At 32.4% G+C, this 17,194-nt stretch overlaps 1 protein-coding gene across 1 annotated transcript; it reads right to left on the bottom strand.

Annotated features, from left to right (window-relative positions):
* Window positions 1-15,389: 15,389 nt before the first annotated feature.
* Window positions 15,390-17,194, bottom strand: LOC142620895 (mogroside I-E synthase-like). Its single transcript, XM_075794203.1, has 2 exons — window positions 16,440-17,194; window positions 15,390-16,319 (listed from the first exon to the last, which is right to left on the bottom strand). The coding sequence occupies exons 1-2, from the start codon at window positions 17,088-17,090 to the stop codon at window positions 15,597-15,599; spliced, it is 1,374 nt and encodes a 457-aa protein (XP_075650318.1). The 5' UTR covers window positions 17,091-17,194; the 3' UTR covers window positions 15,390-15,596.

Raw genomic sequence — 17,194 nt, 5'->3', positions numbered from 1 at the left:
ACTCCACATCACTCAACTTCTTGGTGGCCAACCTATACAGTTTTTCATGCTTCTCGGAAACCTTGTACAACTTAGCATAGGCTGTATGAATGTCATCTTGTTCATCGATTTTGTAAAACTTAGACTCTACCAAGTCCTCTTCTTCATCTACCTCTTCAACAATCCCCTCAATAGGATTCACTATTGCAACAATCCCCTCAGTAGGATTCACTGTTGCAGTGAATGCATCCAAGATTCCCTCGTCATCATTGTCATATGACTCATCCTCAGGCTCGATGTCACTCAAAGTAGCAACAAGGGCCTTGCTTTTCCCAATAGTCTTGAGATATGTTAGACATTCTTATTTTATATGTCCAAAACCTTGACAACCGAAACACTTTGGCCTAGAGGGAACAGCATACTAACTGCCATCCTTAGCATCCTTATTTCCTTTATCTTGGCTCTTGAATTAAGAAGAATTGGATTGCTTTCGGTCTTTATCAAATCCTTTCATATTGGCATTCTTCATAAACTTCTTGAATTGCCTAGTGATGTAGGATTTCATTTGGAATCTTCATCATTAGAAGACTCATCGGTCTCATTGCTTTTGGCCTTCAATGTCATGCTCTTACTTTTGCTTGGTTTCCCGATCCTGGTCAAACCCAATTCATAGGTTTGCAAGTTGCCAACCAGCTCTGTTAAAGGAATTTTATCAATGTCCTTTGATCCTTCAATAACCGTGATCTTGGCATGGAATCTCTCAAGCAGAAATCTGAGAACCTTTCTTACAACCTTGAGTTCGGGAATAGTTTCCCCAAGATTAAAGGCAGAGTTGACTATGTCCTTCAACTTGGCATAGAACTCATCAGACGACTCATCCTCCACCATCTTAATCTCTTCAAAGCTCATAGTAAGCCTTTGAAGCTTTGAATCCTTGACAACCTTAGTCCTTTCATAGGTTGTTTGGAAGATAGTCCATACTTCCTTGGCAATTTCAGTAGAAGATATCTTCTTGAACTCCTCATTGGTGATCCAACTGAATAAAGCATTCAATACTCTGCTGTTGAAGTTTTCTGCTTTAATCTTAGTATCATCCCAATTAGCCGACACTTCCTTTGGTTTAGTCCAACTAATCTCCACAGCTTGCCACACCTTCTCATCTAAAGACTGCAAGAAAGTTCTCATGCGTACTTTCCAGTATGCATAGTTAGTGCCATCAAATAAATGAGGTATAATTAGAGATTGTCCTCTATCCATGACAAACAGGAATAAATGGATTACACAACAAAGATTAACCTTAATTAAAGTGTGACCGCTCTGATACTACTTGATAGGCCAAGAATGTATTGACCTCTTTGGTAAATTAATCAAATTAATTAGCCAAGTGAAATTAATTAGATTCAATTACATGCAATAAGCGTGGTAGCACAAACAAATCACCAACTAAGTTAAATGCAGTAGAAAATAAATTTGACATAGGTAATTTGTTTACGAATAAGAAAAACTACTTAGGCAAAATCCCACCGGGTGAATTTAAGGTCACCACTCCTGATAATCCACTATTATCAAAACAAGCGATTACAAGTAAAAGGAATCCCAGTACCTAATACTAACCTACAGTTGAACCATTATCTCAATACCTAATTAGCCTTGTAATGTAGCAGTAACTACTCCTTTCAATGTACAAATCCCAGTACGTGATTAACCAATGATACACAAATCCCAGTATGTGACTAACACACCAACTTGAGGGAGAAGTTGGCTGTAAAGTTCTTCAGTTCATCTAACAATGAAGATCAGGAAACTCCTTGGTCATAAAACCCTTGGCGCAAAGACGCATTAGCTTCTAGAAAGAATATGATGAACTAGGGCAAATTTTATCTCCAGTCACAATTTGCATGTATAATGACTTTTCATCAAGTTGCATCACCTTTAACGGCCTTTAAAATAATCCTTATATATGTCTAGGATTGTGAGAACAGAAACCCTACACAAACACACATGGATATGCTTGAAATCAGATTTGAAAATATAAACTTCGTAATTTTCGATAGATACAACTTTTGTCGAGCTATTGTCGAGTATCAGTATTAAACCTCGATAGATATGATCTGTCGAGATATCTGTCAAGCTTTAATGAACAGTACTTCTTCACTTGTTTCTTGGACAGATTTGCATGGTTTCAATACTAAGCTTGAACTCTTGTTCCTTGAAGTACTAAACCTATCATTGATCTACCCAATTACAAGTACAATGCGTTTTGTCAAAGGATTAGCCAATTTACATAACATATGTCTCTAACAAGTTCCACATATGTCCTAACAATAATGAAAATAATATAGTGATTCAATAATCGAACAAAAAATTTTAGAATTTGGAATCACAATGAAATGCTACCCTTAGACAATATATGCACCCACACAAGAGTTGATAAAAGGTACTACAAATTTATCCTCAGGATACAACCAAGTTTATCACGTTCTAAAAATAGCAATTTTGGAGAAGGCCCTGAGGAGTTTTAGTGTTTCTTAAAACGTTTTGAAAGAAGAAGATATTAAAAGTAAGAGTTACAATCATTTAAATATCATGTATAAAGTCTTATAACCATCCAAAAACTGTTTCCAATATTCACATTAGTTTTTATTTGAGGTTGTATAACTTTTGGCCAAAAAATTGTCAAATTCGTAAATTCTGCAAAATCTCATACAACACTTGTATGTTCTAGTTTCGTACAACTTTCGAATAATTTTGAAGGAAGAAAACTTGATACTCTCGTACATCTTACATACAGCTCTCATACGTCCAAGATTCTATTAACTTTGTTTTTTTTCATTTGTTTGCCACATTTTTTGTCACTCCCCCTATACTAAAGAGGAATTAACGCTTTTCACATTAAAAAAAAATGGGACTAAACATATCATTTTCTGTACTGAAAAATATAATTAAAAAAATATAGTGATTCAATAATCAAACAAAACACTTGGTAATTTGGAGCCACAATGAAATGCTTTCCTTAGACAATGTATGCACCAACACAACAGTTGCTAAAAGGTTACTATAAATTTATCTCAGGAATACAACCAAGTTTATTAGGTTCTTAAAATAGCAATTTTGGTAAAGTCCCAACGGATTTTTAGTGTTTCTAAGAAAGTTTTGAAAGAAGTAGACATTGAAAGTGAGAGTTAGAATCATATATATATCATGGGTAAGGAGTTATAACCATCCATAAACTGTTTTCAATAGTCACATATGTTTTCATTTCAAGTGGAACAAACTTTATCAAAAAAACTGTCAAATTTGTAAATCCTGTAGAATCTATTGCAACACTCATACGTTTGAGTTTTGTACTAACTCCCAGGAAATATTGATGCAAAAAAAAAAAAAAAACTTGAAACTCTCGTACGTCTTACATACATCCCTCGTACCTACGAGATTCTCTAAATGTTTTCTTTTTCTTATTACATTAGCATAGTTTCTTTCACTTTGGTTCCACTAAAGAGGAAGTAACACTTCTCACATTAAAAAAAAAGGACTTCACATCAAATTTTCACTACCAAAAAATATAATAAAAAAATATCGTGATTTAATAATCAAACAAAGCATTTGACAATTTGGAGCCACAACAAAACATTATCCTTAGAAAATTTATGCACCCACACAAGAGTTGCCAAAATGATACTACAAATTTATCCCAAGGATACAACCAAGTTTATTTCGTTCTAAATATGGCAATTTTCGAGAAGTCCTAGAGGATTTTTAGTGTTTCTTAGAAAGTTTTGAAAAAAGTTCTGAAAGTGACAGTCAGAATCATTTATATATCATGGGTAAAGAGTTATAACTATTCCAAAACTATTTCCAATATTCACAAATGTTTTCATTTCAAGTGCAACAAATTTCGTCCCAAAACTATCAAGTATGTAAATTTTGCATAATCTTTTGCAACAGTCGCATGTTCGGGTTTCGTAGAAACTCTCAGGATAATTTGATGCAAATGAAACTTGAAAATGTCGTAGGTCTTACATACAACTCTCGTACATAAGAGATTCTCTAAAAAAAATCACTTCATTGCCACAATATTTGTCGCTTTAGCTCTACTAAAGAGGATTTAACATTTCTCACTTAAAAAAAATTGGGATTAGACATCACTTTTTCACTACCAAAAAACATAATGAATATAATATAGTGATTCAATCATCAAACAAAATGTTTTAGAATTTAGAGCCACAACAAAATGCTATCCTTAGACAATATATGCCGCCACACAAGAATTGATAAAAGGTACTACAAATTTATCCCTAGGATACAACCAAGTTTATTAAGTTCTGAAAATAGCAATTTTGGAGATGGCCTAGAGGAGTTTGAGTGTTTCTTAGAATGTTTTGAAAGAAGAAGATATTAAAAGTGAGAATTACAATCATATATATATATATATATATATATATATATATATATATCATGGGTAAAGTCTTATAACCATCCAAAAACTGTTCCCAATATTCACAATAGTTTTAATTTCAAGTTGTACAACTTTTGGCCCAAAAATTGTCAAATTCGTAAATTCTCCATAATCTCGTACAACACTCATACGTTCGAGATTCGTACAACTCTCAATTAATTTTGATGAGAAGAAACTTGATAATCTTGTACGTCTTTTATACAACTCTCGTACGTCCAAGATTATATAAACTTTTTTTTTTCACTACAAAAAAAATATAATAAAAATAAATAGTGATTTAATAATCAAACAAAGCATTTGACACTTTGGAGCCACAATAATACGCTATTCTTACACAATATGCACACCCACACAAGAATTGCTAAAATGTTACTTCAAATTTATCTCCAGGATACAACCAAGTTTATTGCGCTCTAAATACAACAATTTTGGAGAAGTCCTAGAGGATTTTTAGTGTTTTTTAGAAAGTTTTGAAAGAGTACTGAATGTGAGACTTATAATCAGTTATATATCACGGGTAAAGAGTTATGACCGCCCAAAAATTGTTTCCTATATTCACAAATGTTTTCATTTCAAGTGGAACAAATTTTGTCCCAAAAACTATCAAATTCTTAAATTTTGCATAATCTTGTGCAACAGTCGTATGTTCAGGTTTTGTACAAACTCTCAGGAAATTTTAATGCAAAAGAATCGTAAAACTTTCGTACATCTTACATACATGTCTTGCACGTACAAGATTCTCTAAATAAATAAAGAGAATTAAAAAAAAAATTCACTTTAGTTCTACTAAAGAGGAAGTAATAATTCTCACATTAAAAAAAAAATAGAAGGAACTTCACACCAAATTCTCACTGCCAAAAAATATAATAAATAAATATAGTGATTTAATAATCAAACGAAACATTTGACAATTTGGAGCCACAACAAAACGGTATCCTTAGACAATATATTACGTGCTAAATATAACAGTTTTAGAGATGTCCCAAAGGACTTTTAGTGTTTCTTAGATAGTTTTGAAAGAAGTATTGAAAGTGAGAGTTAGAATCATTTATATATCACGAGTAAAGAATTATAACTATCCCAAAACTGTTTCTAATATTTACAAACGTTTTCATGTCAAGTGGAACAAATTTTGTCCCAAAAAATATCAAATTTGAAAAGTTTTCATAATCTTGTGCAATAGTCGTACGCTTGGGTTTCGTACAAACTCTCTGGACATTTTGATGCAAAAGAAACATGAAAATCTTGTACATCTTACATACAAGTGTAGTACCTAAAAGGTTCTCTAAATTTATTTTTTCACTTCATTGCCACCATTTTTGTCACTTTAGCTCTACTAAAGAGGATTTAACATTTCTCACATTAAAAAAAAATGGGACTAGACATCACTTTTTCACTACTGAAAAACCTAATGAAAATAATATAGTGATCCAATAATCAAACAAAATGTTTTAGAAATTGGAGCCACAACAAAATGCTATCCTTAGACAATATATGCACCCACACTAGAGTTGATAAATGGTACTACAAATTTATCCCATGATACAACCAAGTTTATAACGTTCTAAAAATATCAATTTTTTAGAAGCCTTGAGGAGTTTTAGTTTTTTTTAGAATGTTTTGAATGAAAAAGATATTCAAAGTTAGTATTACAATCATTTATATATCATGGGTATAGTCCTACAACCATCCAAAAATTGTTTTCAATATTCACAATAGTTTTCATTTCAAGTTGTACAACTTTTGGCCCAAAAACTGTCAAATTCATAAATTCTGCATAATCTCGTACAACATTCGTACATTTGAGTTTCGTAGAACTTTCTATTAATTTGATAAAAAGAAACTTAATACTCTCATACATCTTATATACAACTCTTGTACGTCTGAGATTCTCTAAACTTTGTTTTTTCATTTGTTTACCACTTTTTTTGTCACTCTACCTCTACTAAAGAGGAATTAACGTTTTTACATTAAAAAAAATTGGGACAAAACATCTTGTTTTCTGTGTTGAAAAATATAATTAAAAAAAATATAGTAACTCAATAATCAAACAAAACACTTGATAATTTGGAGCCACAATGAAACACTTTCCTTAGACATTGCATGCACCCACACAAAAGTTGCTTAAAGGTTACTATAAATTTATCCCCATAATACAAACAACACATTGGGTTCTAAAAAATCGCAATTTTGGTGCAGTCCCAAAGGATTTTTTGTGTTTCTAAGAATATTTTGAAAGAAGAAGACATTGAAAGTGAGAGTTAGAATCATTTATAGATCATGGGTGAGGAGGTATAACTCCATAAACTGTTTTCAATATTCACAAATGTTTTCATTTGAAGTGGAACAAATTTTGTCCAAAAAACTGTCAAATTCATAAATTCTACTACATCCACTGCAACATTCATACGATCTAGTTTTTTACAAGCTCTAAAGAAATATTGATGCAAATAGGGCTGTAAACGAGCCAGACTTTGCCAAGTAGTGTGTGTTTGAGCTTGGCTTGTTGGTAAAAATCAAATGTTCAAGCTAGGCTTGAGCTCAAGAAAAGCTTAAAAACAAAGTTTGAACTCTAGCTTGTGAGAATGTCAAAAAGTTTGAGTTGGGCTCGACTTGGCTTGATTAGTTAGTCAAGCCAAACTCAAGCTTAATATCAAGCTCAAACTCAAACTCAAGTCAAGCTTTTTAGCTTAGGATCCAAAAAATTGTATTATCAAATTCTTATATCTCCAAAAATCAAGTACACAAAAAAAAAAAAAAATGCTCATTTTATCGTGCTTTTAATTCCATCTATGATTAGAAAATTTTCAAATTACAACTTTACATAATTAAATCTATCCATTTATCATTCATTGTCTATAGCTTGAGTAATTGTTCAAAATACAATTTTTACATCTACATTTGTCATCTGTGCAACTATAATCTTTACAAATCTAAATAAATTAACATTCCAAAACATATATGAATAAACAAGAAATCAAATTTAATATCCAAAAACACGTAGCACATAGCACCAAACAAAGTTAATTACAAAGAAACTACAACATTTTCAGTAGCTAGCTGCAAAGGACTCTGGACCTTAAGAAAAGAAAAGAAAAGCACAACCTCATTCCAAACTATATACCAAACTCCCACAACCACAATCAACTAATTACTATACTAAGTTATTATCAAACAAATACAAACAACAAGATTTCTCTAAATTATACAGAAATTTCATAAACAAACATAACTTGGAAATCAAGATGGTTTTGCAATATCAAACAAACTACAATGTAAAACAACTATAAAAATATATAAAAATTTTCCAAACATGAATTCCTACGGTGAGTGAAGACTGTGAATGTCTTGGAGGTAAAGAGTGAAGATGGTTGTGATGCCAAATACAACATCGGATCTAGAGCCGTTGCTAGAGCTCTTCACACACCCACTAGAACCCTTAGATTACATGGTGATTCAGTGAACATATACTCTAAATCCTCTTCGCTAGCATCAAACTTGTCCAAATCTAGGACTCGTTCACCAATAGATGAGGTTGCAAAGAGATCTAGGGAAAATTTGGAGGAATTTTTTGACCTCAAGAGAGAGAGTTGTATTCTTCTTTGTGAAAAATTATGGAAAAAACTGACGGTAAAAGAGAGAGGTTAAGGCTTCTCAAAGAAGTTTCAATTTTCTCAAGGTAGCATATAGTTTTAGGCTGCAGAAGATAGACATTGGACAACGACATTAAGGTTGACAAATAAGAATCTTTGTTTTGATAGAACTGGATTGTGAAGTTAGGCAAAGACTAGAAGTCTGGAAAGACTTACATTAATTTGTAACTAAATGGGAAAGACGTACTATATATTTCATAAATTTAGAAAGATTGTGGGTGGGAGAATAGCCATACGTGGGCCCACTTGGATTAAAAAAAATATGTAACTTATGTCTAAAAGTGTTCCATGGTCAGTTTAAAGGGAGTGTTAAAAAAATTAGAGGGAAAAAGTGTTGGAAAATATGGCAAACTAAACAATTTTTTATTCAAAAATATTAACCCTAAAAAATTAGCAATGACAAAATTAAATAGATAGAGTTAGAAAGATCTCACAAACTATAGAATCATGCAAAATGTGTTATCCTTAAAAGTTGATTTGTGCTACCTAGAGTAGAACTCAGTGCAAATGGTTCTCTTGCCTAAACAATCCCTCAGGATTAGACTATAGTGGTTTCTTCAAGTTGAATGCACACTTAAACAAAAAGAACTAAGAACAACCTTATTTGTCTTTCCTTAAAACTAGAAAATTAAGCTGAAATTTTTTGGGAGATAAGTAGAAAAAATAGAGCAGAACAGAGGGAGAGAGGAATAGTGGAATAAGGGTTTTATAAGCCAAAGAAGAAAAGGACACATGGGGTGATTGATGGGCTCCAACAGTCACTATGCATGCCCAACAGGCATCACATTAAATGCCGCTAACGAGCTAAACAGAGAATGGGTTTGTAGGAAAGAAAGGTAAAAAGACAAAGCCTAAGCCCAAACCCAAGACCAACACCTAACCCATTATTTCAAATTATCACTTAAGGAGGATAATGGCTTATAAACCTATAGCTTGGTTCACTCCTAACCAACGTGGGACACAAAACAAAGGCTTAGTATTTGAAACACACCCACTCCAACAAGAAGAAAAATCAATGGGTGGTGGTAAGCAGTCTCATGTGGACTATGTTATTATTAAGATATGTGTAATGTCATAATAATGAGTTTATTTAGTAAACATATATTTGTTAGGATGTGTGCCCTTAAATCCTATTGTATGATGCTATGTAGGACATTATGTATGACTTAATGTTGTGATTAATAAAGTTGTTTTATTATTATCTAAAAATAATGGTATCGTGAATATTGAGACATTATCATATAGTCCATGAGATGTATAGTATGCGATCTGTGTGATTTAGTCACAGAAAATATAGATCACAAATTCTTTGTAAACTCAGAATTTTAGTTTGTAGTCGGTGTATTGATATGTTTTAAGAGTTAAGACATACTGAACTGGACCGCTGTAAGATTTAATATTCTCCTAACGACTGTCAGATGAATAATAAATTTCACGACTTCTATTTACATGAACTCATAATCCTGAGAGAATAAAGGACTTGATCATGAAGTGTAGGTTACTTTGATATATCAGGAGTGAGATCTAAAGTAACAATCAAAATCTCAGTATGTTGGGCAGCCACATTGTGTGTTGATGGAACATATATTCTCAAGATAGAATTCATAGTCTCTTAATGGAGATATAAAATTTTCTTTTGAGATAAGTTTAATGAGTTTGGTTATTCAGAGTGTTAGGCCTAACCACTTTAGTAAGGAGTTGCTAAAGTATATATTTATAGAATTGGATTTCATAAATATATGATGAATAACATTAAAAGGATTAAACCAGGTACTTAAAGAATTAAGATGTAGTAATTTACAAAGTGGCAGTCTACATTCATGACTTTGTATTACTACGAATATTTTATGAAAGGGTTATATGTATAATAAAGTCTTAGGATATAATTTATAAATAAGGTTTAGAGTGCAACTATATTTATATAGTAGTATTAAATATAATTAATGGTAACTTTGAACTTGTCAAGAGGTGATAGAAAAACCCAAGGTCCATTGGAGCTAGTGTCTTACTGGTCCCTTTTGGTCTCACTGCAAGCCACATACTAAAGCCTAATTGAAATGGTCCAAAAGACCAGTCTAATTAGATAATCAGTTAGATACAAAGATAGAAACATACAGAATTTTGGTAAGTGACACTGTTGTGAAATGGTGTGTATGTGAGTGAGAGATACACTCTTATTCTTTTTTAAAAAACTGATTGAGAGACTACACTTCTTGGGCGTTAGTGGAATTGGAGTGAAGATTAAAAGTGTTTCTAAGTTCTTCTGATCTTTGTTTTGAAATTCACCACATCAAGGTACGCTCTCTTATTCTTAAATTCTGAAATTTACATAGTGCATGTTATCAATTGCGAATAAAGTAGATCTGTTAATCTTCCGCTGCATATGTTTTGTATGAGATACAAACCATGTTTTTCCAACAATGTCAAGCTATAAATGAGCCTAAGCTCGGCATATTTTGTATTAAACCCTAATGTTCACAAGCTTGTTCATGAACAATTTTTTTTTTCTTGGGCTTGGCATGGCTTGTTTATTGAACAATATATATATATATATATATATGTGGTGATGTGAGGTTTAGAGTTTGTGAGTTGGTGTTATGTTAAAGAACGGAAAATAACTTGTAAATTGAGGGAAAAGTAGAGGAAGTGGGCTGGGCACATGCTGTTGGAGGTTGGGTTTGGGGTCTTGTCAATCTTACCAAATCCATCGTGGCCATAATAAATAACTCAGCCCAAAGCCATAGGGGTGGGCTTTAGAAGTCTGGTTGGGCACAATTCTGTCAGACCTGGACCAAAATAAAGGGGCATATATTGAACATTAAATTATGTAAGCGCATTATTTAAGAAGATATTGTAATTTAGACAATTGGACCAAACATTTCAACTTTACCATAAGGGGTGGATGTCATAAATTGAAACTCTAAAAGAAAATACTATTCAAAATGACAAAGAATAAAACCAAATGAGAAAAAGAAGATTGTTATTCATGATGAGTGAGCTGGTGAGCATAAGAGAAGGAGCCATGTTCATCAAAAAAGAGAGAAGGAGCCATCAATGGCTATCACAACTTTTAGAACAACTTCAAGCGCAAGTAGACGCAAATTTTTTTGATGATTTTTTTTTTTGAAGATTTTTTTTTAAAATTTTTTTATTTTATGAACGCAAGTAGACGCATATAACATGGTTTAGATACATTAGATTTATCAATATTTAACTGCTAAAACCAATTCGAAAAAAAGTTAAATCTATAGTTTATGTCATCCAATGAACTAGAAATTATGAATGTCACATTTAATACCAATGCTCATGTATCTCAATTTCAAAATTCACGAGGACTGTATAATTCTTTTGGTTTGTTGGATTGCTATTTTTAGGGGCTAAATACTTTGAAGGGTGGAAGTTTGTTTTAATGATTCAAATTGAAACAAACAAGGAAATTAATAAAATTAAGTCTGTAGCCACAGAAAATTCACTGAATTTTTAACAATCCTTTCTAGCATTTGTGTTATGGTGGAAGTGTGGAACCCAAGTGAGAAGAATACATGAGTGTCGATCACTATTTTACTAACAATTCTCACTAATTAGAACCTAAAAGTCACCGAGTGGCCAAATTTGGTAGAGCTCTGTTTGACTGGTTGTTTAATCATTGCAATATGTTGTTGTCGGAAAGCACCTATGGCTATGATATGTTTGAAATGATTAAGAAACAGTACTAGATGCACTTATCCACCCGATTTTTGAGGAATCGTTTATTAAAAAAAGAGGGGTTGCGTCGCATTGTAGGGTGACCATAAGAGACCCAATAGGGTCAGTAATCGTTCTTCCACATCCAAATAAAATAAGGTATAGCTGAATGAAATCAGCAAAATAAATCAGAGTGGCCGCAGGATATGGTGGAAGCTCTTAGGATAAATAACTTTAGCATATAATATTATTAATATATTTGGAAACAGGCAGTGATAATAACAAAAATTTCAAAATAGTCAAAAGTATGACCAGATCAATTACATATATAAATTGGATAGGGCAATATAAGTATTTTGTAACAACAATGAGAGTTAGTGGGGAGATGACATATTATATATGACCAGATCAATTACATATATAAATTGGATAGGGCAATATAAGTATTTTGTAACAACAGTGAGAGTTAGTGGGGAGATGACATATTATATATATATAGTCAAAAGTATGACCAGATCAATTACATATATAAATTGGATAGGGCAATATAAGTATTTTGTAACAACAGTTAGGTTCAAATTACATTTAATATAAGTCTAAATAATATTACACTACCTAATAACTTGTTATAAAATTTATATTTTGAAAATCCTAACGTTGAGTTATATGTTCTATATATTTTTAATGTTCATGCTAATTTTCATGTCAATTAAATATTATTTACTATTTGATATATAAAGTCATCTTTTATGCATTATTTTAAATTACAAAAATTTGAATTTAACCTTTTGATTAATGGCATGACTATTAGGATCCGTTTGAGGTTCACATATTTTGCTGAAACTAAAATCTTTTTGCTAAAAGTACTGTAGATAAAGGTAAAAGTTAGCTGAAATAGTAAATTATGACCCATGAATAGTACCAAAGATAAATTAAATAGTAAAATAAGTTGGCAAAAATAATTTTTACCAAACTCACTTAATCTTTGATCACCTTGAAAATTTTCAAGTATGAAAAATATACGAAGATAATGTAATTTACGGTAGATTTGTTAAAATTTGTATCCAATTAAAAAAAAAAAAAAAATATATATATATATATATATATATATATATATATATATATATATATATATTTAAGCCCATTTCATATTAAATTTTGTAACATCAAAATTATGAGCCTAATTTTTTGATATATTTTTTTATTGAAATTCATAGATAAGAAAAACATATTATATAATTTTTTATTTACTTCTTTTTCCCATCTTCCTAAATAAGACACAAACCCTAAATTCTCCTCATATAGTTTATGCTAGTTTGGTGTTATACTTAGAAACATCTGGTTATAAATTTCCACATATTTGTGGTGGTGTTGTTCTAATGCTCAATCTAATAATAATAATAATAATTAAGAAAATTGTCCACCCTATGGGTTTAACTTGATTCAACGGATCCACGTGAATTGGGTTGGACTCTTGTGATGTGTTGGATTGAATTTTTTTTAATCTGCCATAGTGTGTTAGGTTGAAAAAATCCATCAATGATTGACCCATGCACACCCCTATGTTGAATTATGGATGTCTCACTGATATCATTTTTCTCTTTTACCCAAAATCAGTAGAAAATTTATACATCTATCAACCCTCTCATATGGTTGGATACATGTATAGGGCTGGCCCTTCCCTTAGGCCAATTAGGCAATTGCCTAAGGCCCTCAAGTGGAAGGGGGCCCCAAAATTCAAGAAAAAAAGGGGAAGTAAGGGCCAAAAAAAAAAAAGTTTCGGATGAATTAAAAATATCCAGCACATCCTTTTAACCAAAAAACAAAAATTTTGGTAGATCTAATTAAACATAGGTTCTAAACAAAATCATTGCCCAAAAATAATATTATTATCTTCTAGGCAAACCAAAAATCAACAAGATAAACTATAAATCCATTCTAAGAGATTAACTACAAAACAATCACAAATCAAAACAAATAAAACAACTCAAATCCCTAAAATTTTTAGTTTTACCGTTCCCTCTGCTTCTTTCTCTCTGCTCTTCGCCTCCGGCCTCTCTCATCTCATTCTTTCTCTGATTCTGTCCACAGCTCCACTGTTGCTGGTGCCCAAAATTTCTCTAATTCTCTCCACAACTTTCTCCGCCTCGCTCAGTGCTTTCTCCACCTCTGCAGCTGCTCCAAGTTTTGTCATTTTGAGTTTTTTGCGTATGAGTGTATCAAGTATAAATTATTTGGGAATTGGTCTCTTCATTTGTTTGGTTTGGGCCTGCCTCCTCTTGATTTCACGTTTGTTTGGTTTAGGCCTTCAAGTTTTTTTTTTTTTTTTTTAATTTATAAAGCCTGCATTTTATTTTTGGGCTATAGATATTACTATATTAGATTAGATGCTATTTGTTATGTGTTTTTTGGTGAGTGGGTATTATTAATAAGCCTTGTGTTATGGCTGTGCTTAAATTTTTTATATGCTTGTACTTAATAATTTTTTTTTTAAATTTTAATCTTGTGTTTTTATATATATATTTTAGTTAGTGGTAATATATATATTGAATAAGTCTTTATTTATGGAGGTTGACATTGCTAAAAACATGTTATTGTTCGGTGAAACTACAACAATACTTTTTATATAAATCAGGTTCTATTTCTCATTTGCTCTTCACTTGAAAGTTATTTTTTATTTTAGTCTTTATAAATATATTTTTTGATTAGAAATGTCTACTAGAAGATATGCAACTTAAAAATAAATAAATTAATTGAGTCTCAAAAAGGATCAATGGATAAATTTGTTATTAGTAATAAACAAAATATAACACAAAATTTAAATGAAAATATCACAAAAGGCCCCATTTGCATCTCAAAAGATAAGAAAAATATTTTCTAAATGAAATATATTATAATATAAAAATATTAAATAAATATTAATTTAATTAATATATAAGTATAAAAAAGACCCCATTTTACCCCATTTTTAATTCTCGCCAAGATTGTCAAAATCAGGATCCTATGTAGGATCGTGGAAGGTAGGTGAGATCGTGGATTGTAGGATCGGATCGTGAATCGTAAGATCCTACATTAATTGAGAAAAAAACTAAAAATACACATTGGTATGTTAAATAATCACATAAATTATACATTCATTAATATTATTATCATACATCACTATATTCATTTGTAAGCACCATTTAAAGAAGCCAAAAATCTCAAAACATGACACTTTATTGGAATATTTTTTATTCGGATCCAACTGACACACTCTTTACATTAGTGGAAAAACTTGGTCTATTGAAATTTTATTTTTCATTTAAATCCAACTGAGTTTTCTGTTAAGTTTAAAAAAATTACAAGAAATAAAGGTCGTTTGGGATCGTCAAAATTATGTGATTTTACAGATCCTAAACGATCGCAAAGATCCTAGAAAGATCCGGATATTTTTTGGCAGGTAAGATCGTAAAATCGTAAGATTGTAGGATCCAAATCGAAATTTTGACAACTATAATTCTTGCCTAAGGCCCCAAAATATCTAGGGCCGGCTGTGTACATGTAATATCGATCACCTCCAAAATCAGATGTACATGGATTTGTAAAGCCAACATTAAATTTATTTATGAAATGCAACATTTGAAAAAACCAAGCAACCAACGATAGATTATTACGGTTTACACAGTTCCAAACTGACAAGCCAAAATTATTACATGGAAAAAGTCTGTTACACACCGTTTGTAACCCTTATTGCATTACCATCCAGAGTGCACCAATTCATGAAGAAACAACTGCAACTAATTAATGCACCTGAAGCTCTTAGCTACAAAGTTGGCTAGGTCTTTTTAAGAGTGAACCAACTTAGTTACAAACTCTTGAATGTTTTTATCAGAACTTCCACCTTGGTCAACAGCTTCTTTGGCCAATGTCTTCCATTTGTATGCATTTTTCACAATCTCTTTCCCTCTCTCCCCTTCCATTATTTCCCTTATGCAATTTTCTATTGCTTCTCTCTTGACTAAACCTTTCTCATCGGCTGGAGCTTTAAGTCCCATCTTCCAAACATCCATAATATACTTTGCATTTGTTGGTTGATCTGTCCATTGTGGCACTGCAACCATTGGAACACCCAAGCTAAGAGCTTCCAAAGTAGAGTTCCATCCACAATGTGTCACAAAGCATCCCACTGCCTCATGTGTTAATACCTCGAGCTGGGGACACCAATGAACCACAAGCCCTTTCTCTGAAGTCTCTTCCACAAAGTTTTTGGGGAGCTTTGCCTCTTCAGATGCTCTTACCACCCACAAGAAGTAGCTGTTGCTCATTCTCAAACCCCAAGCTAGTTCTTCCATTTGCTCAGCATTAAGAGCGGCCAAACTCCCGAAAGATACATATACAACCGACCTTTTTGGATGATTATTTAGCCATTTAATGCAAGCATCGCTGTTTGGTTTGAAGATGCAGAAACCATAGTCTTTGTCATCTTCAATCCGCTTGTCTAAGTACATAGATGGTATGGTTGGTCCTATAGTTCTCAATGGCCATATCTCTGTCATCCAATCCACTACCTACAAACAATTTTATAGTGCCAAGCAAAAAAATTGTGTAATTCGAATAAAAAATCAATAAAAAAAGAAAACAAAACAGGAAAGTAACAGTATACAGCGTCAGTTTATTTGCTTAATTACCTCTGGCTCCAGCTCATATAAAGTGTTGCAAAGGACCCAGTCAGCTTTATCAACATTGGAAAATTGACTCACAAGCATATCAGTGACAGCTGGATAGGTGATTAAATCATAAATCAAAGATGGCATGTCTTGGGGTTGAACTGGTGGCAACCCAGGAAGCAAAATTTCTGCCTCTGAAAGAGGGAGTTTCAGCAACCCTTTATTAACATGGTAGTATATATTATGAACAGCACAAGATTGAGTGAAAAACACAGCACCAACTAAGCCAAACTTTTTGGCTACGTCAAGAGCCCAAGGTAAGAAAGCATCATAAACAATACAATCAGCAGGGTTGCCTGAACTAGAAAGCTTCTCAAGGAGCTCAGCCAGAGTTTGTGACCCCACTTGCCAAAATCGCTCCAAATAGGCCTGGATGCTCTCTGCATGAGCAATCCCACCTTCATCAAAGCCATCAGAGATGGTCTCTAGGGCAATGGAGCTGGCTTCTTTGTGAATGGTTTTGGACATGGAGCGTGTGGTAACTAGAGTAACTTTGACTCCTTTGTGCTCCAATCGCTTGGAGAACTCGAGCATAGGATTAAGGTGGCCTTGGGTTGGATAGGATAACACCAAACAATGAGCGTTGTAGGCAATATTCGTTTCCTTCTCCATTTCTGCTAGCTAACACAGGTTACAACTTTGAGCTGTGTTATAAGTTGTGTTAAGATAGTGATAAAAATATGTAACATGAAGTGCACAATTTCATGGTTTTAAAA

The sequence above is a fragment of the Castanea sativa genome, chromosome 12 (genome assembly GCF_040712315.1).
Source record: "Castanea sativa cultivar Marrone di Chiusa Pesio chromosome 12, ASM4071231v1".
Taxonomy (NCBI): Eukaryota; Viridiplantae; Streptophyta; class Magnoliopsida; order Fagales; family Fagaceae; genus Castanea; species Castanea sativa.
The sequence above is the reverse complement of the archived record's forward strand: the minus strand, read 5'-3'. Positions and strand labels throughout refer to the sequence as shown.